Source organism: Natator depressus, chromosome 7 (assembly GCF_965152275.1).
Source record: "Natator depressus isolate rNatDep1 chromosome 7, rNatDep2.hap1, whole genome shotgun sequence".
Taxonomy (NCBI): domain Eukaryota; kingdom Metazoa; phylum Chordata; order Testudines; family Cheloniidae; genus Natator; species Natator depressus.
Genome location: NC_134240.1, coordinates 5,228,463 through 5,250,390, shown reverse-complemented (window position 1 = coordinate 5,250,390; position 21,928 = coordinate 5,228,463). Strand labels below are relative to the sequence as shown.

The 21,928-nt window shown below is 43.9% G+C and overlaps 1 protein-coding gene across 1 annotated transcript in view; it reads right to left on the bottom strand.

Annotated features, from left to right (window-relative positions):
* SYNPR (synaptoporin) overlaps positions 1-21,719 on the bottom strand; it is a 174,035-nt gene extending 152,316 nt beyond the window's left edge. Inside the window, exons 1-2 of the mRNA XM_074957388.1 lie at positions 21,475-21,719; positions 21,317-21,382 (exon numbers count right to left, since the gene is read on the bottom strand). Coding sequence (XP_074813489.1) covers positions 21,317-21,382; positions 21,475-21,492 — 84 coding nt within the window. The 5' untranslated portion in view covers positions 21,493-21,719. The remainder of the gene's footprint in view (positions 1-21,316; positions 21,383-21,474) is intronic.
* Positions 21,720-21,928: the final 209 nt, after the last annotated feature.

Genomic DNA, 21,928 nt, shown 5'->3' with positions numbered 1-21,928 from the left:
CCCAGGTATCTGTAAGAGGAGTGAATTTCACCCTAAATTCATTTGACTTTTATCTTCATTCTAACATACAGCAGCACTGACTATGGCGTGCAGCTTTGTAACAAAAGCTTCAGACTTCCAAGGCTGCCATCCCTCACAATTCTATCCTGAGTCACACAATGGCTGGCATTTTTCTTAATGCCTCAGCTCTTGGAGGCATATTATTAGATGAGAATTCCAGCTCTCTTTTACATGCATGCTCTTCCAGCCCTCATGGCTGAGAAGGAAAGCTTGGAAACAGAACCCAAACACACTCTGAAGAGTCAAACCTGAAGGCAAATAAAGAGAATGCAAAATGGATTTTTTGTTTTTAATCTCAAGATTTTAATGCCAGTCTCATGGTTTTTAACTATTGGGGTTGGTCACACTGGACTTCCCCTCAATCTTTGTGCCCTCTTTCGTAAAGCTGGTGACAGTTGGGCTGTGGGAGACAGGACACAGCACACACAAGAAAGATCACATGAGACAAATTAACCACCGGAACAATTTACCAAGGGCCCTGGTGGATTCTCCATCACTGACAATTTTTAAATCAAGACCGTATGTTTTGCTAAAATATCTGCCCTAGGAATTATGTTGGGGAAGTTCTGTGATCTATGTTCTACATGATCACAATGGTGTCTTCTGGCCTTGTAATCTATGAATATTGCGTGGGCAACTGCATGATATGAGGATTCTCCAGATTCTACTGTCCTGCTTTTTGTAACTCCACTGTGTGTAGCATGGTTAAAAATAATAATAATAAAAAAATCAACAAATATCCCATGCAGTTTCCCCAGTGAGGCGTATGCTTGTCCTTAGAACAGGCACTAGTGGACTGCAGACACGGGGCTCAATTACATAACATCTCTGTGACTTTCTCTGAAGCAGCAGGATTCTTGTTATGAGCTTTCCCCGCATATGTTGGCACGCCCTGAAGCCAGCATCGATTGTCTTTCAGGGCTAGACCAATCTGAAAACACAGATTCTGTGCTGGACCTGGTGCTCTTATTGTAGAGCAAACTGCCATGAATGAGAGCAGTGGGAACATAGAAAACCCAGTGAACTGAGGTAGCAAGCCAGGTAGTACCTACCACAAGCAATTCCCTTCTATTGACTTTGAATTATGCTGGTTCCATAATGCTCTGAAAAGCACCTGCTCTGACCATGTAAAGGTTGGGCACATGTTACAGTCAAAGATCTAAAGCATCTGAATGCAATTCATTCTCCTCTATAGGCAGGTGTCCCTAATCAGACAACATCTCCCATGATGCAACATGGTCAGGGATTCCCATGATATACCACCTCCCCTCTCCAAGAAGGGAAACCATCGTGCATCATGGGAGATGTAGTCCAACCAGGGAGCCTACAGAGAACGGGAGCATGACACACTCAAACTATGAGTCCCACCGCAGCAGCATTCCCAAAGTAAAATATTTCAGTTTTGGCTGAAATATTGTGTTCCAGTGGAAATATTCTGGTACTCAAATTTTGACCAAAAAACTGACATTTTCCATAGACAAATCTAGACAAAAAATTAATTATTTTTCAGTTTGCTTAAAATTTTCCGGGTGGGGGAAGGGAGGGAAAAAACATTTACCAACATCCCTTTTTAATCCAGCTGGAGCCTTCATGCCACTGTGTCTAGTCCCCTAAAAGCCAGTTACAGGCCATATCACCCCACCCTACCCTACCCCACTCCTAAGAACTTTTTCTTTCAGTTTCCACATTCCCCGTTCCCCTGCCTCTCTCAAACCACAGCCACTTGCAAACCCAGCTCATGGAAACGGGGAAACCCATTATAATACAGTTCTTTGCTATTAAAGTTTAACACATTGCTGGAGGGCTTATTTCTCTTCCTTTATTTGCAAAGGCTGCTCGTCAATGGAGCTGAGGATGCAGGGTACTAACTCGTCACTTGGTGAATTTAGCCGTTTTCTGCCCATGTGCACATTATCTACAAACAGATTGAGGTTTTTACTAATTGGCTCACAGTTTGAAGTAGCCATGTTCATTTTTCTGTGCGAACAAATTCCAGCCTGTGGAATACCCTCAAACTGTCCACTGAGAGTATTCAATAGACAAGCTGGTCATCAAAGTCACATGGTGTTGTTTCTGTCCCTCACTTGGATGACCTACATTTATAAATTGCTTCCACTGGAAATGAATTTTGTTTCACAGATAAGCCAATCTCGGCTCTGGGCCTGAAATCTTTTCACAAAAAATCGTATAAACTGAACTTCTTCTTTCAGCAACACTCATAAAAACAGGACCAAATGTGGTCAAAGTGAATGTCTACTAAGGCCTTGTCTACACTACACAATTTTGTCAACAAGTCAGCTTTCATTGACAAAACAGTAGAGGTGTACACACTGAAATGCAGAGCCATGAAATTGACAAGAAAGCCATCTGCTGGCTCCCCAGCCAGGTTCCCGGCTTGGGCTGGTGCCCAGACTCCCTGCTCCCCGGTGGGAACCATGCTGCCCCCTGGGGTCCCGGCTCCCCGCTCCAGGCTGGGAGCATGGCAGCCAACCAGACTCTGGGCACGGATCTCTGTGCCGGAGACAAGAAGCCCCAGGCAGCTTCCCACTCCCCCACTGCCAGCTGGGAGCAGGAAGGCGAGAAGCCATGGGGGGGGCAGCTGGGCTGCTGGTGGGGAGCTGCGTTGAACTGAGGGGACTCCAAGTCCCCCCCACTGCCCTCTTCATTTGGTGGAAGCACTCCTGGTGAGGACACACACCACCGACAGGAGGGTAGTGTGGACATCAGCCACTGCAGTAATTAATGCGGTCGCTGTAAGTCGACCTAACATAGGTCGATTTAAGACTGTAGTGTAGAAATAGCCGTAGAAGTCTCCAAAACATTCATGAATAGTTTCTCTGTATGCACCTATCTCTAGTCATCAGTTTGAAAGGTCATTTTGTGCTACATTCAATGCTTGGCAGAGTGTATCTTCTGCACCTTAAGAACCATTCACACTCAAATGCATCCCCGCTTCTTTTTGCGAGATTAGCATAAAATACTGTTCTAACACACTAAGTGACACTGCATGTATCAGCTCGCTGAGATCAAAGAGACACAGCAGCAAAGAATTTAATTAAAATGTTAAAATTAAGCAGGAAGGCGCCTATTGTTTAATCTGTTAGCAGGCATCTTATTTGAAAGTGGGATCGAAATTCGAGTCATATGCTCTTGCCCTCCTTGTAGATGATAATCATGAGGGTTTTGCTGGATTTATCAGAAGCTGGATTTAAAAAACACACATTTGCCTTTGATTTTGGAGGGATATATTCAAATTACAGGCCCCAAATACTGATTGTGGAAACTGCCTAATTTTAAAACACTTTTCATTCATTAATAAATATTTATATGGTAGCAGCAGCCAAAGCCTCCAAGGAAGATCAAGGTCCCATTGTACAGGGTGCTGTACAAACACAGAAGCAGTCCCTGATGCAGAGCGTTTGCCATCTCAAACATGAGGCTGTGACCCTACTGAATCTAACTCTCCCCCACAATCTGAGGTGTAGTTCCCTCAGGATTGTACCCCCCCCAATCTGTCGTTGACATGAACATCCTCCCCTGGTGGTTCTGTACAGTCCAAACTTCTAACCACATACCACTCTTGCTCTGGGCTGGAGTGTGGTGGTTGAATACCCGTTCAGATTCAACACTAATTCACTGCCAGAGTAAACATGTGATTTTTTTTCTTTTAATCTCTACCTAAACACCCAGCTAAATGCAGGAAGCGTTATCCCTCAAGGCAGGATATTTCTCTCCTTTTGCCCAACACAGAAGATGTGTCCTCAGCTGGATAATTCCTCATGACCCGGGGCCCCATCCTACTAGAATCAAAGGACTCACTGGTTTGGGGGTGAGCTTCATTGTGGGCACCCACTCAGCACTCAAAGAACTGCCTAGAGCCTTCCACGAACAAGACCCCACTACAGACTGTGCATGTGTGGGGTCAAGGTTCCCTTCACAAGTTGCTCTTGCTTAGAGAATGGGGGGGGGCAGGTGGGAGGTCAAGGCTCCCTTCACAAGTCGCTCTTGCTTGCACCCCGGATGAGTTTATGCCAGCTGTCGGAATGCGAAACCATTTCTTCACTTAGACGTTTGAATGACCGTGGTCAAATCACTTTCACACATTACAGCCCCGGCCCTGCACAGCCATTACTGTCACATCAGAGCCTTATCCAGAATTTTGTACCACCCTACGTCCAGTGCAGAGTTTCATTAAAGTGAACACTAAAACAAAGGCAAAAGAACAACAGGAACCATTGTGCTGCTGGTGAAGAGGAGAATAAATCCTGGTGGAGAGTTATATGGATTTATGGTGGACGCAAACTACATCTAATGGCTTTAACTGGCTGAAGATGAACTACAAAGCTAAAAAAAATAAAAATGTGTTTGTGCTCTTGTGTTTATTAATGATGCAGGGTCCACTAGACACTTCCCTACTCTGCCAGTGACCTACTGTGTGATCTTGGGCTAGTCACTTGTGTCTCTATCATTCAGTTTCCCCAGCTGCATAATGGGGACAATAGAGAGATAAGGTGGGGGAGGTAATATATTTTACTGGACCAACTTCTCTTGGGGAGACAAGTTTTCGAGCTTACAAACAGCTCTTCTTCAGACAAGCTCAAAAGCTTGTGTCTCTCACCAACAGAAGTTGATCTAGTAAAAGATATCACCTCACCCACCTTGTCTAGTATCCTGGGACCAATATGGCTACCACAGCACAGCAGACAACAACGGGGATAATGCTACCTTCTGCCCTTTGTGAAGCGTTTTAAAAATCTAAGGATGAATAAAGCACTATATAAAAGCCCTTGTAACCAACACGTCAAAGTGAGTCACATCCCCCTTCAGTGCCCAACACACAGATGATGCGTGTGTTATAACCCCCACATACAGAGCCTGCTTCTGACACTCTAGCTGTAGAGGCTGATGCGTGTTGCTGCAGAGGGCCCTGGGTCAATCCCTGGGCATGGATAACAAGGCGTCTGTCACGCACAAACTTCAACTTTTTTATTTCATAATTTTATTTTCTCCATTTTTTTAATATTAAAAACATTGAACCTTGATTTCCATGTTTTATTTTTGCAAGAGGATGCTTTGGCAGTAGGAGGGACTAGGACAACATAAAGTAACTTCTCCAGACTGACAGGGGAGGTTAAACCAGCACCTTCAGTACCAGAAGCATGAGCCTCTACCACTTGAGCTAAAGAACAAACTCCCTGCAGTAGAAGCACGAGCAGACTCATAGACCTCTGCTGTGAACTAGCCAATATAGTGGACAGAAAGAAACCCACATTCTTTTAGTGCAACACCACAATATGACACCACAGACTGAAGCCTGAGCCACAATTTTCCCAGTCCTCCTCTGAGAGCAGGGAAGACTGTTTGGAGCCCATTGTTTTGAATGTGTATTTTAATTAGAAACCTCATCGCCTCCAATTCCCAAACAGTTGGGAGAAAAACTCTCTCTGAAAGACTCAGAATCCCGCAGGCTCATTTGGGGGCTGAGAGCAGTGGCTCCTTCAGTTTCAATCCAGACAGATAAAACCATCCCACTCCATTTCTTCTGTGCTCTAGTGAAAACAAGGAAGTCGGGACTTAATATTGCAGCTATTTCTAAGGCTAAACACAAGGAGAAAATAAACTTTGGAACAAAACGTTTGAGTCCAACTTTATGCACTGTAAAGGAGCGGAAAAGGGCACGCTAAAAATGTTCATTTGCCGTTGACCTTTCAGCCAAGGAGCTTTAAACCTGTCACACGCAGGGGAGAAAAAAAGCATAATATTTAGTGCCTGCTGCTAGAACAGAAGCTGCTTCTGACCATCCGACTTTTATTCCACGCCCCACGCTCCATTACTACTGACAAATGTCAGACCAGGAGGGGCTGGGCTCTGAGTCCAGCGTTCCTGGAAACACTACGTTTGTTGGCCGTATAGGAACGTAAAGCACAAGGTGTTTCTTTGAGTATTACAACTTGGACTCTGAGCACAACTTGGACTCTGAGCATGTGCATCATTAGCAGGGACAATAATAGGTGCCATGTGTCAGCCATGAGCCATCTACAATCACAAGAAAATAACAGCAGTGAAGACTGCCTTATTGGTTTTTCAGGAGGCATAACACAAGCTAATTAACTCGTGGACTGGCAAGGAAGATTAATACACTTCTATGCTATTTATTTTGAGTTCCAGCGAGCTACATACTATGGGCCTTGATTCCGTCAGGGGAACATCTGGATGCAGATTCCCCAAAGCCCACCTCAAGCCAGGAATGCAGTGGCTCAGGTTGCTCACCCCTCTCTCTCTCCAGGCATTACGAGAATGCACAATAAAGAGAGACACCTGAATAGAGGTCAATAGTTAGGCAATAGATAAGGTGCCAGCAGAAGGCACTCAAGAACATCGAGTGCACAGCCTTTTACATATAGCTGTTAATACCTGGCTCAAAGCTGACTGAGCCCGGAAAGGAAGAGACAAGGTGAAGGCGTCTGGCAAATCTTCTGATACAGCATGTTTCCCAACTAGCTTTCCACAGTACACGGCAAATCCTGCTGCATCCCAGTTCAGAGATGCTGCTCCCATGAACTCTCCTACATCCAGGGTGTGACTCAGGAACTACATGCTTGCCTAACTCCTTACGGCCATAAAAAGAGATGGAAACAATCAATATGTAACAAACACATACAGCCAAATCCCACTCAGATATCCAATTGCTGCACAGCAGTATAAGAAGATCTGAGCTTCAGTTTATAATTTCAAACCACAAAAACAGTAGATTTGCATCATCCAAGGAATTTCACATTAAGGCAAAGCATTAACATTAGCAGAAAAGGAGGCTAAAACGCCACTAGAATATAACCAATATTTTTTTTAAAAATTCAAAACTCCACTGGAGTGCCACTGTAGATCTTCCTCTCAGGTGTAAAAGATCTCAAGGATTTTAGACAGGATTCCTCTCTTGGTGAAATTCTGGGGGAATTTTCTCCCTCAATACTTTGCTTTCATGTATTTCTAAAGGAATATTCTACTTGAGCGTCTGGAGCGCTTTCTGGTATTTCTCATGGAATAAAGATCGAGTTGACAGGCCAGCAGTGTCGCAATGCAATCAGATCCGATTTATTTCTAACGTTGGTTCTGGATGCATACACTTCCTGTCTTCTGAAACGGCCTGAACCTAACGAGAGCTTTATGTTCCACAGATTTCTGCTCCCGCATCTTGGTCTAATGCTCCAGGTTAAATACCATGTCATTCAAGAGATATGGGGCCTGATTCCCCTTTCACATACACTTAGGGTGACCAGATGTCCCTTTTTTAAAGGGACAGTCCCGTTTTGGGGGACTTTTTGTTATATAGGCACCTGTTACTCCCCACCCGCTGTCCCGTTTTTTCACAGTTGCTATCTGGTCACCTTACATACACTGGACATTACACCACTGACTTACACCTGAATAGCATAAGCACCGTCTCACGTACTTGGTGGACTTGCTAGACTTCAGTTTGTTTAATATGGTACCTAGGACAGCACGGACTCTGAAGGATGTAAGCATGCAACTATTTAACTCTGTCTTGGAAAGCTACGCGCATTAGTGCGCATGGACCGCCAAGCACATGCTCAAGCTGGGCTTTGCACATGCACCTGTAATCCATGTGCCTAATAGGGAGAATTGTCTCTAAGAGACCCATTGTGGGGAGGTAGGAGTGAGTTGCGTCTGGGTCATTGTTGCTAGGCAGATTTAGCACTCCACATCCAGAAGCTTCTGGATTTGGGTGTGGTAGTTTTGGGTCTGCTCCAATAGGTTCGCTGGTGCCGGGGTCAGACTCTGTGAGAGCAAACAGCCAGGGCAGCTGCTTTGCAGAAGGCCATGTGTCCTGTGTGAGTTGGAAGAAGCTGAGCCCAGGAGCAGGAAGCAGGCTGTTGTCCCTAACCCTGAAGCATTTTGCGGCAGGGTTTTCTTTAAATCTATACACTTAACTGAGCGGTTGGTTAATCCATCAGCTGACTGGCTAGCAGTGATTTCAGCAGAGGAAGAGTCTGCCTGGATTCCATGAAGATTCCTACAAGCAAGTGGAGGGAAGATGGTGTTTTAGACTCAGCAGACTGTACAGATTTGGTGGCCAAAGACTCTAACTGAGACTTAGATGAATTAGCCCTAAGCTTTTGGGAACTCTCCGTTTCTTCTCACTGTGTTTCTGTGGGGACTGAACTGTTCAGATTTTAATTTGTTTTCTTTCTTTATGTTTATGTATAACTGTGAAGATAATGTGTGTGGATTATAAAATAGCTATGTTATGCTGTGAAAATTAGATTATTAATTTGTTTATCATAAGACTTTATAAAGTTATTTAATTGAATTCATTTCTTTAGTTCCTTTTGGGACTTGAATGTGGGGAGACTGACCCTGTGCAATCCTTGCTGAAAATCCTTAAGAGCCTGAACTCTGGGTCTCCAGCTACTTTTCTATGGGAGTTGGGGGTTTTAGGCATCGGCGAAGGGCGATGAAGCAAACTCTAGCCCACCCAAAGGTTACTAGCTAGGATTAGGAAAGTAATGCATGCACACAAATCAGACACTCGGTTGTGCATGCACAGTTACGCATGATCTGCTAACGAAGAAACAGCTAACGAAGAAATAAATAGTTCTTTATTTATACTGTGTGGTACTTCTTTGGGAAAACTTCCTTAGGTGAATGTATCCTATTGCCAAACTTATTACAATACAATATTTTGCATCACAATTAGAGCCACTGAAAAATCCATAATTATAGATGCACTCTAAGCACCTGCTCAAAGGGGACGGGGGGAAGGTTCCAGTCATTCTGATTAAGAAAGTAAAATCTTCTAAATGTGAAAAAGCTTCTTCTGATGAAATGGTGCCCAAAACAGCCATAAGAGTAAATAATGTAGAGTAAATGAAGCAACAATTTACAGTTTGCCAAAGTTCAGCACTCTGCCAAATAAAACCACGCTGTCACGACCTTAGCAACTACGTCACGTTTTGCAGTACATACGCCATTCTTAACAAGACACCTTAGAAGCAGCACATCCACACAGCATGTTGTGTGATCTTTTGTACTTTTTACAGTAATTTTAGAGACACTATCGGAAGATTAAAATATATGAGTTATATGCACCCTTGTTTCGAAGTTATGTGACTGACCAAACAGAAAGGTGGCTATGCGCTATTTTATGTATTGTTTTACAGTCCTGTTACGATGTTTAACGGCCTCTGATACAAAAGGGGAAAGACTGAATTTGCATGTGTGTGGAACTGAATGTTAGCATACCCACAGTACTGTACCTGGGACAGTATCACGTGCTTTCTGTACCACCCCGTGATTGCTTCAGCAAAAAGGGACTAGAGAGTTCCTTTCTCTAGGACAGATGTACATACAGAGGCTGGGGGAATTGATACCTTCTCTTTGGATTGCTAGGCGACTCACTACACAAAAAACGTTAACGTAACCAGAGTTACCACGGCCTTCAAGTCAGGGATCCAGAACTCAGGTTTCAAATCGTAACAGTAGCAGCTTGCTCACTGAGCGAAGCTTCTCTGGCGTCCCAGGCTTCCCCAGCCCTTTGTGCAGGATCTGCACCCACAGATTTCAATTTGTAAGGCTTTTTACCCAGTGGCTGAAATCATGCAGACGTCAATGTATAGGAAAGAAATGGCTGAAGCATCTCCCCGATACAAATTGGCAAGAATACTTCTGATGCACATTACTGTAGTGTGTCTAATGACACAGTTCTCCGCCCCCATGCCTCTTCATTGAAAGTCAAATCATTTTTGCTCTTCCCTTCACAGACTCTTGACTTGCATATATAATAAACATTTAGCATTAATCAGTCTCTCTCCCCAGCCCCTATTTTGAGTGCTTAGAACGTTCACACACACATGGTGATAATACCAGCTTTTCTTCCGTCACAAAGAAGCCTCACCAAAAACCGATCTCACCCGTTTCAATGACAAATGCCTACCAAAGCAAACAGGGACCACATAACTCCAAAGAGTTTCCTATTTTGTGCAGCAGTGTTTCATGGCTCTGTGGTTATGGCACTTACTGAGATGTGGGAGACTCAGATGAGTGTTACAACCCTCTGCCCCAAATACACTTCATCCTGGACCTGAGAAACCTTCTTAATGGAAGATTCATCAAACCTGATATGCCCCCTCAAAAAATTCATAACCAGCTCTATTTATAAAGTTATTAGGAGTCACAGGGGGCATTATTATAGATGATCTGGTTAGTTCTGTCATTAAAGGCAGGGAGTTAGCTATTCAAATAAATGCTTATTATCAGCTGCAATGCATTTCGTTTTAGATGCAGAGCATATCACCGGTAAAGGATGATCTTTCCTAGTCTTTATTTGATTATTTCCTTACATATGGTTGCTGCCTACAGGTTATATCCACAAAAGGAAAAAGGAATGTAGCTAACTCTAGCAGACTGTTTGTCTCGGTCCTCCCATTATACGTTTTTCTGTTGGATGCTGAGAGTCATATTTTGACTCTCTGATGAACACTATCAAAAACAGTTCCAAAGACTTCGTATTTCAAGACAGAAAGCAGTAAACAACTGTGCTCTCCATTGATGAAAGCACTTTAAGTTCCCATTTCAAGACAGATGAAATAATATAGCAAATACTGAAGGGAAAAGGCATCTGTATCCAGACAATTTTAATTTTAGTCTCTAAGGTGCTACAAATACTCCTCGTTGTTTTTAATTTTAAAGTTACTGAAGGAATTAAATCAATACTGATCCCACTGTCTCTTGTCAGCCATACTTTTGTGTTTAATTTAATTAATTGATTAAATGCTAAAAGACAACCACTCAGACCAGAAATCACATACCTCCAATTTATGTTCAAGTCATCAAAAAAAAAAAAATTTGAAATCGATAAAACCTATTTTGTCCAGACTCACTTTGTAACACTAACTATCAGATGAGAAAAAAATAGCACAGCTCTTATTGGCAAGATCTGAGTGAAGTCCAACTTCTTCCCTTCAAGTTAATACACAGAGTTAGACTACATTAACATGTGCAGTACTGCCAGCCCCACACATTCAAACATTGTGAGATTATCATAGAAAAGAGATTATATCACTAATGGATTTGCAGTTCTTTTATTTGTCTTCCAGTGTTTGAACCTTGAGAGTTTGCATCTTCAAGTTTTTCTCTGCCACCATGAAGGCTAGAAATGTACTATTTTTTAAAGTGAAAGCTGAGAGTCTCATGTAATCACATGACTCCAGGCGCTGAGGCTTTAAGAAAAGCAGTAAATATCCAGAGAGTTGACAACCCTGCATGTGTTCTTAATTGCTTTTTCCTCCTTTACCCCAATCCTATCTATGGACTGTAACAACAACTTGTTCCATCTTGTCTTAAATTAGATTATGAGCTCTTCATGGTATAGGTCAGGGGTTCTCAAACTGGGGTCGGGGTCGCGAGGTTATTACATGGGGGGTCACAAGCTGTCAGCCTCCACCCCAAACCCCACTTTGCCTCCAGCATTTATAATGGAGTTAAATATATAAAAATTTGTTTTTAATTTATAAGGGAGGTTGCACTCAGAGGCTTGCTATGTGAAAGGGGTCACCAGTACAAAAGTTTGAGAACCACTGGTATAGGTGGTCTTTTAATGTACTTTGACACCACCTAGCATAATAGGGTCCCGATTTTAAATGGAGAACCCGGCTACCCGGCCCCTCTCAAATAATAAAAATAATACATGTGGAAGAGTTTCTACCCGCAGGCCACTGGGATCCTGGTTTGAGCTTCGGGTGAAGCTGTATGCAAGAGTTACAGTGCCAATTATCAGGACTAAGTCTGTTCTTAGGGCCTGGTGCCACAAGGGGCTGAGTCCGTGGTTCAAGACATTCAATATGCTTAAAACCTATTGAAGTTAATGGGATTTGAGGTTTCTCTCACCTTTAACGGTATATATAAAGCTTCTGTAAAATAGCTAACGATTTTAAAGAGTGTTTCCATAGCAAAGGGTGACAGTGCTGTCTAAATAGCAACAGCAGGTGGCTACTAGAACAATCGGGCTCAGTTCACAGCTCTACCAGTGACTCACCGTGTGACCTTTGTCAAGTCATTTAAGCACGCTATGAGAGAACCCTTAGTACATTTTTTAATGCTTTACAGTCAACATGACATTATGCCATGCTGCCTATAAGCAATCAACCAGGTAATGATGCTTAGTCAGAGCGACTCATGTGACACTTACATAATTATATTAAAGTACTGTACATGGTTTCATAGTCACTTTTAAAACGGAACAATGTAACACTGGCAAACCAGGTGCCAGCTTATGCCAAGGTCCCTGTGCCTCACCTGGATACTGACAAACACATAGCTGGAATGAGTCTGGCTCACCCAGGTATAGGTATTGTTAAAACAGGTACTAGAATTATAAAAATGTGCTCATTGTTTAGACTTGATTGAATGTTTGTAAATTGCTGCCTACATTAATCTCACTTATGACATCTGTATCCCACGTTACAAGGTAATAGCTGAGCATTTGCATTGTCAGCCTCCGTGACTGGGCAAATCACTAGACCACAAAGGGGTATGAATGAGTGTGAAATGCTGGCTTCCAACAGAAGGCATTAAGTCCTGCCCGACAAGAAGACCCATCAACACCAGACAAACTATTGCCGAATATCAGAGGACAAAAAACTTTGCTGATTGTTCTTTCTCCCTGAGTGCGCCCCCCCCCATGAAGAGGAGAGATGCAAGTGGATTCTTCCCATCCGCTAAGTTTGCAGCGCAAAACCGAAGGAGGGAAGGAATAAAAAGCCCTAACAAGGAGGAACTGTACCTCTATACTGCATGGACTCTCAAGGGCAAGATTTTCTAGGCCTAAACACGAGATCCTCAGTGTTAAGCCTGGGGTAGCCCTAGGACATAGAGTTTGCTTATTATACAAGCTTCTATTACCTTTTGAAACTTAAAACTGTAACTCATTTGTGTGTGCATGTTTACCTGCTTTAACCTTTAAAAAATTCTTACTTCCTTTTCCTAGTTAAGGGATCTTTAGATAGATTATGATAGGATTTGCTACAAGCATCATCTTTGGTGTGAGGTCTAAGGAGCAACTGACCTCGGTAAGTGACTGGTCCTTTGGGACTGGGAGCACCCTGAATAGTATCGTGACTTTTGGTGAAAGGGACCAGCTCTCAGAGAGACAAGCTTATCTGGGTAGCAAGATAGACCGGAGTACCCCGGAGACTGTCTGTGACTCCACATTAAGGCTGTTATAGTGTGTGAGAGATTTACACTTGATAATTGGTTGGTGAAATCTAAGTGTAGAACTCACAACCAGTTTAGTGTTTGCACCCTGCTTATTACTCATGCTTTTGAGCCACTAAAGGACAGCCTGACACATGTTCTATTGCATCCCTCTCCCTGACCCTGCCTGTGTCAGATCTGTGGGGAAGGGGCCACAGCTTCACAACCTTTAGTCAGGGCCTAATTCATAACAGAGTATCTGGCTGCTAGTGTAGTGTAAGCATCACCAGGCAGACAACAAGGCTACGTTAAAACCTCTGCTCTAAATGCATGAGGGTCAAATATCCCTCTTCTGGCCCTAACTAGGGATGGATTTAGGGGCAGACGACTGCTATTTTTGTTGTGAGCGACAAAAGGGAAAACAGAATGTTTGAAATAACATGTTTCCGGTATTCCATATGCGGATTCGTTTGTCACTAACCTCCTAGAATGTTCTGGACCTTTATAGAACCTTGTGAAACCTTCCAGACTTTGAGAACTACATTTTCCCTGAGTCTCCAATGTTGTCAGCCAGGCCCTCCCGGGTATTTAAGGCAAATGGCGTCACCAATCAGTCAGTGAGATATAAGAACGAAGTGATGTGAGAGCCCAGCTGCGATATTATGAACCTTGTTTTATTGTGTAATTGTGAAAGTCTACTTGTGTTTTAAGACTTGAAGAGTGTGAGTAGCTACTAATAAAGGACATATTTAATGAGATGCCAGAGATCTCTATCGAGCCCCTATCTATGCAACACTATAAAAGAAATACCGTTACTTCTTGGCATGAATAAATACAGATTAACAGATCCTAGCATGCAAATGTATGGTCTTATATGACAGTGATAAATCATACATGTAAAAATCATGCAAAGTCATGAAATGGGCTACAAATGCAATAAAAAGATAAGGTATTCAGAAGGTTAACAAATGGGCGGTGGGGGGCTGAAGATGCTCCTCACTTGGTATGCCATTTGGCCTGGCCCCAACCCTGGCAAATCCCTGCATCCATGTGTAGCCCTGCTGACCTCAACAATTCTGTGCTGTGGTTCATCTGACAGTTCCCATTACAGGCCCTCCATTTGTAAGTTCCCCATTTGCACAGATCAGGTGGTTGGATATCTTCCTTATTGGAGGGCAGAAATCAAACTCGCATAGGGAAATGTAAAGGAGGGCTTGAGGCTCCTTTAAAAACTATGGGTCTGTAATACAGTCTGTAGAATAACTTGCTATCCAGAAATGTCTTAATTAAAACAGATGCTAACCTTTACCTCATGACCCAAAGTATCCGGGATGACATATTTTTCTAGGCCCATCTCTCCTGATGGCTTTTCAGGACACACTTGGTAGCATTCAGCTCCGATGTCCTTTCATATATCAAGCAAAACAATCTGACTAAAACACTCTATGGGTCAGCTGACTAACCACATTGAGCAGGGCTTAAATTCTCAGAGTATTTCCTCCCCTCCCCCCCGCATTCCTCCTGCCTCCAGCATGCTATAAAACTCCACAGGGGTTGAAAATATTTACCGGCACTCCGCTCTGGACAGCTTCAGCTGAATTTACGTCTTGTCACTGAGACAAAAGCAAGGCTGTTGCTACCAGTCTGTCAAGAGCTTTAACTTTGTATCATAGATCTATGTAATGTTTGCAAGGCATAATCAAAAGACTACAGAGTCAAGGCAAATGTGACTTGTGACAGACTGATAGAAGCAGCCTTGCCCTGGCTCTGCATGCTGACCAATCAGCTGACCAATGGAGTGCTGAAGATGACTTAGGAATTGGAATGCACAATTCCCACTAGAAATTGGGCAAGTTGGATGTCCAATTGCCCTGTACAGCTTTGCAAATCTCAGCCACATATAATAAAGATGCTCATATATAATGATTATCTAAAGTCATAAATCCTGTACTTCATTTTAAAGATCTCAGGTTCACTAAGCATTTTAATGTCCAAATGCCAATTGTCTCATCCAAAACACCTAGTGATCATTTTTCAGAACATTACAGTGCGGGCAGATTAAAATACCCATTCTGATTTACATTGCAGGGTTTTCTGTCACTAATTAACAGGCTGTAAAAATACCAATTAATTAACCATCGATGTAACCCTACCAGTAACAATGTTGGGAGGTGGGTTTACACGCTGAGCACTTTTGAAAATCTGGCCTTATGATTTGTCCTTTAGTGTAAATGACTTAGTCCCTCCCTGGTAAAAACAGCACCTGCTTACTCTAGGGGAGTATCGACACTAGGCTTTTTCTGTCAAAAATGGCCCCACTGTTGCCACCATATGAGTGTAGAAAGGGCTCCAGGTAGCCAGGTGCTGTCTATATCCTGTTCAGATCAGGAAGGTACTTAGCACCTTCTCTACATTAGGGCTCTTACTGGGGAAGCTGAACTGGTGAGAAAACTCAGAAATAAGCCTAGTGTAGACAAGGCTAACATGACACTTGATTCTCCAGACTTGAGTTTATGACGTCAGCTTTAAAAACAACAATATAAATGTGAAAAGAAAAGGAGTACTTGTGGCACCTTAGAGACTAACAAATTTATTTGAGCCCAAGGCAATCATAGCACCCTGGGCTCCTAAACCTGCAGCAATTTCACTGTTTGGGTGTAGATATTAAAAATGATACTTTGACTCATACTGTTTTTTATAGATAGAATTATAAAAAAGTCAAGAAGTTACTTCACGTTTGAGGGTGAACTTTTGCATGCGCTGTAGCAAATGACAGAGAAAAAGCAGAAATCTGTCAAGACTTGGCTAACATTAAGAAGTACTTTGGAAAAACCTTGTATTTACAAATAATTCTGCCTACAATAATGCCATATATTTTTGTTTCAGAGTAACAGCCGTGTTAGTCTGTATTCGTAAAAAGAAAAAAGAAAAGGAGTACTTGTGGCACCTTAGAGACTAACCAGTTTATTTGAGCATGAGCTTTCGTGAGCTACAGCTCACTTCATCGGATGCATAGCATATATTTTTGTGTATATACACATGCACCATATATATGGGTGTGAGCATATATGTGTCTATATCTATATCGAGAGAAAATTCTGCTTTTCCTTGCCTCCTAACTTGTTTGTTGTTGGCAGAAACACATGTGCGAGAGCCATTTCTCAGCTGACTGGCAATGCTCTGTTTGTGACATCGCAACTGGCTGCTGAGGCTTGCAATGAGAGAAATAAGCAGCAGAAACAGATGAATCCTTAAGAAACAAATATCCTCTTTTCATGCAAATGTTTCTAACAACAACAAACAAGGGAAGAAAAGACAACAGACAGAACTGCTTTTAGAGAAGTCTTTCCAACATTTTGACATTGGCTCAAAAAAGTGAAATATATAAAATCCAGACAGTGCAACTCTTAATTGTCTTACTACACAAAGAATTATATATCTGTCAATGTTATATGTTATAATGTTACTGTTCTGTACCGGCCGTAATATCCACCTCCATTGCTTAATAGTTAAAGTCTCTTGCAAACCTCTTTTCTCATCTTTCTTTTATTGGACCTAAATCAATTTAGTCTCTAAATCCCCTGAATCCATAATTTTGCTTGAAATGAGATTACAAAGCAGCTGATGATGTACATGAGAAATATAAATAAAAATATATTACACACAGACTTGCATCGCTATCCAGAGAAATCAGCCCTTTTTAAAATGCTTCCTTTTACAACATTATCTCTTTAGATGTTTGGTGCTGATCAAACGATGATACTGGAAAACAGAGAGAAACCACACATCAGTACACTTTAGATAAGTTTCTCCTGCATCAGTCTGCTACTGCTTTTCAAGGTCTGTGTCCTCCTCTTAGAAAAGGCTGACATGTAAGCTGAATTTTGCCCAGCTGTGTGGTGTTTTTTTGATATGGACATAGTTTCACGGTTGTGACTCTAAACCCATTCCACCAGTGACCTAGATTTATAAATATTTGTGCTTACTTCTCCCGTGGTGATGGGGCTGTAGGTTTGCTAGCCCTTCCAAAAGCTCTGTGGCAATCAGTATTTATAATAAATATAGTTACTGATTATCATGAATTTAGCCTATAAACTGTTCTCTCTAGGGGCCTAACTGACAGGAATGAAAGGCTGTGACTGCAAAATGTGAGACTGGACTACATTTAAAATGTGCTCATCTGAACTTTGGACTGCTGTATCTGGCACAGTAAAACAGAGAGGCCTGTTTCTAAATATCAAGGGTGTTTAATTCCCTCTGTCTGCCGTAAGATCAAGACAAAGTCATCTCAGTAAATAAACGTAACACCTTGTGTTTCTACAGCACTGTCCATGCTGAAGGATTCCCAAAGCTCTTTATGAACAGATAGACAGGATTGACTTCCTATTTCAGCGTGTTATTCTTTTCTTTATCATCTTTGTTGTAATAATCAAACCCCTTCCCCAGAATGCAGACGCTTCTGAGATGAAACATGGCAGCTGCTCAATATCCCACAGTAACACCACACGATCAGTAAGAGCAGGAAGCGAAGAACACCATTTCTCCACAGAAAAATTATATGCACAAATACAATTTCTGGCTCGAGTGGGACATATTTAGGCAGAAGGGGTGGGGGGAAAGGGAGTTTGGTACTTTTTTTTGCTTCTTTATGATATATAAAGAGCTTTTCCCCACCTCGGTATGTTTCCTACTACTTTTTCACTTTAGAAACTGAAACCTCGTCTCTCCTGGAACACTCCTTCTGGCTGGAAAACTAGTGGGATTATGACATCACAAAAGAGGAACAAATGACAGGAGGAGTGATTTGCTAGTCAGGCTGCTTAAAATTTCTATTTTCAGAATATTTCTTTAAATAAACACACACCTACTTGGCTAATCTGAGCAACATTTTGGGAGAAAAGGATGTTTGTGGTTAAGATTCCCAGTGCCTGTTCAATTCAATGGTGAGAAAGCTCAGCGCACACAAAGATATCTGATTCAGCAAAATCAGGAAAGAACAGACTTGACATTTCTTAATATTGCTAAGGTTAAAAAAAACAACACAGTCAGGAAAAAGCTATGAGTTTTGTGGTTGCTGAAAAAAAGTTTAGGCCTACTTTACACGTCATAAAGGAGCAAAAAGGCGGCATCAGAAAATTCTTTAAATTTTCTTTTGAAATCTTTAAAAAAATACTTTAAAGTTCAATGTATTACATTACAATTTCACTATCAAATCTCCAACACACAACACTGGATAGGCCTCCTTATAGTTTAGGACTATAAAGTCCTGAAAAACTCATCACTACCAACATGAGCAGCTTTGATGAATTCCACTGTGGTCAGCACTTTTTGCATAAAACAAAAATCACTCACACGCCATTCAACATCCAAAATGAAACAGCTGTAAATCCAGCAATTAGCGCTGTACTTTGACTGTTCTGATCAAGTGCCGCTGTGGAATTTGAGAGCTGCCACAGAATCTGCAGGAGTGCTTGGTTTTAAAATTAAAGTACTTAACAAATGAATGTTCAGAAGAGGTGGGGAATGAAGGAGAGTGCAGACGCACTAGGAGAGCAGGGAGAAAGGACTGCAAGGGGAGATGAAGAGAGGAGCGAAAAGATTGCAGGGGGGGAAGGCAAACTGGGAAAAGCAGAAAAACGGATCATATGAAAGGTATTTAAAATCATCCACACTCTTTTAAACATCAGATACTGAACAGCACTTTTACTTTCACATACATCTATTTAGAATGAACAATTATTTCCCAACCCCTCTGACATGTTAGCAAAAGATTACAGTTTGCCCACTCTCTCAACGCATAAAGCTCCCTTTAATCCAGTGTACTTCAATGGAGTCAAGAGATGTCTCTCTATAACACTCATATGCTGGCAAGAACACAGGATACTGGGCAAAGAGTTCCACACCCTTGTTTTGCATGTCACCCGTGACCACAAGAGCTTGCTGTCATATGTTAGTACTGGCTGGTTTGCCCTAGAGAATGAAGTCCACTCTTTAGTCATAGCACAAATTCAGCACTGAGAGCAGCAGTGCAGGCTTCCACTCACTGCCCGAAGAACCTAATGGATGGAGAGGAACCATCTCGTGAAACTGGGAGGCCCAGTTTCTAGACCGAGTTGGTCCTTGCTTGGGATCTGTACTGAGACCGCCAAGAAAGGGGGGCAAGTTTTATCATGTGGACACTTGTCCATAAGGAACTGGACTAAGAGCCCCAACTCATTTCCCACAGGCCTCCAGACAGCCATCAGAGGAGGGTCATTTTGGTCAATAGCACAAGGGAAGCTGTAAGTTGTACGCATAGCTTAGATACCAATGTTTCCAGTTCACAACTACAGTAAGCTTTTAAAATAAGTCGCAATGATTGAAAGCACCAAAAGCTTCCCATTGTTTATCCCCTGGCTGGCCTAAATTATCCATATAAAAAATGGGGTCAGGAGTGACATTATAACAGGGACACACAACCGTCCATTACATTTAATACCCATTCGGCAAGAGAAAACACCCTCTCCTTAAAAATTTCACAGGTGCCCAGGCCCTGCTATCAAACTGATGCAGGCAGGACTCCCTGACCCTGCCATACAAAACCTGATGTTCCAAGTCCCCCAGAATCCAGAAGCACTAATGCTTAGCATGGCTGTTACAGACACATACATACAAGAGCAGAGCGCCTCTTGAGAATCATTGCAGAGAATAGGAGGACTTGTGGCACCTTAGAGACTAACCAATTTATTTGAGCATGAGCTTTCGTGAGCTACAGCTCACTTCATTGGATGCATACTGTGGAAATTGCAGAATACATTATTATATACACAGACACCATGAAACAATTGCAGAGAATGTCCCCAAGCAGCACAGAGCAATATGAATACATATTCTTACAGCACATTGAAATGCTGGGCTCAGAAACACTATGTCGAATTTGCAATTTGAATATAAAAATGCATGAAACAGCAAAATATACCTCTTCAAAGGAGATCAATATATCCCACTACATGTTAATCTACACACACATGTATAACACACAAACATACATGTATCTGACATTTACCAGCCACTCAGCGTTAGGCGAATGTGATTAATCCTACATGACATGCTCTGAACTTTCCCTTCAGACAGCCTCTCCTCCTCCTTCAGACCTACTGGCAGTGGGTGTCATTTGACCTGCAGATTTCACTCTGAATAACGATCAGAGAAACAGTGGCCACTAACCCATTATTTGCCTCCTTTGCAGCTCAGCCCAGAGACAAATTTGCTAAATGTACAGTAAAGATTTTTTTTAATGGAGAATGGAAAAAAACAACACAATTCTCCCTCCCCTTCTATTTGTGTGCAAGGATCTGGGGGGGCAGGGAAGGGGACGACAGCCAAAGAGCAGAGCCAAACGGGAGGGTGCTAGAATCCAAAGAACTTTGCAGCTAGGGTGACGGGGGAAGCTAGCTGGGATGGTGGGAGCTACCCCAGCCCAGCCCCTATTTCCTTTCCCCCTTGCTGTCTCCCCCTCACTTCCAAGTCTCCTTTGTCCATCGCTACCCGTTTCCTGAGCTCGCTGCGAGGGGGAACATGTGCACGCAGCCGCCTGTTCTGTGTTTACACTTTTGGAAAGTCTCTGCCTCCACACTCCCACTCCAGCACGGCTGGAGGAGGCGATCCAGGCTGTGCCCCCCCAGAGACAGAAGGGCTTCGGCGCATACACACCGAGCACTGCGCCTTCAACATGGCCAGGAGTCCACCAGGAACTGGAAGAACACAACAGCACTCGGCGTGCCAGGGTCGGAGCTAGCTGATGAGCACCAAGCCCACCACCAAGGCACGTCTCTCCCTCCCCAAGCCCCGGGGAAACGGGGAGACTGCGCGGCAGGGGCTTCTCCAGCAGGGGACCGGCCCCCAGCACACGAACCGGCACCAGCGCCGGCAAACGCCTCGCCCGCTCCAGACCGCTCCATGCACTTGGGAGCCAGCTGCAGCCCCCAGCCCCATTGCAAGCCCCTCGCCCAACCAGGGCGCATCCTCTGCCCTGCGCGGCGCGCCCCTGCCAGCTCCTCCGACTCACCCATTCCAGCACCCGCAGGAAAGCCAGCGGCTCCTTCACCGCCCGGAAGGTGCCCGTGGAGGCGAGCTAAGGAGAAAGCAAACACAAGACGGGATCATGGAGCAGAGCGAGAGCCAGCCCCGGCCCGGGCCCTTGCCCCAAGCCGCCTCTCCCCGTACCTGGTTCACCGCCTCCATCACTGCTCCGAAGCCTCTGCCCCCGACGCCCAAAAGTTCACTGCCCTCCCCGGCTAGCGCGTCAAAGCGCCCGGGGGCCGCTGCGCGCAGAGGCCGCTTGGAGACGCGGTGCCTGCGCCGCTGCGCGCCCGGAGAAGCCACCCAGGAGCCGGGGCTGGAGCCGGGCTCTGCGCTCCCTCCACACGGGCACGCCGGGCTGTGGCACACGCCAGCCGAGCGCGCTGGGCGGAGGCAAGGGAGGGGCTGGCCGGGTGCCTCTGCCCCGCCTTCCCGGGCATGGGCGCGCTGGGCTGGGGAGGCCAGGGCGCGCCCCGGGGCCCGCGCGGGGAGCGGGCGGGGAGGCGAGCAGCTAAGGAGGGGCGCTGCCCGGGAGGGGCTGGGGTGGCAGTGGGCATGGGGCTCAGAGGGGGAAGGAGCCGAGCTGAGGAGCGAGGGG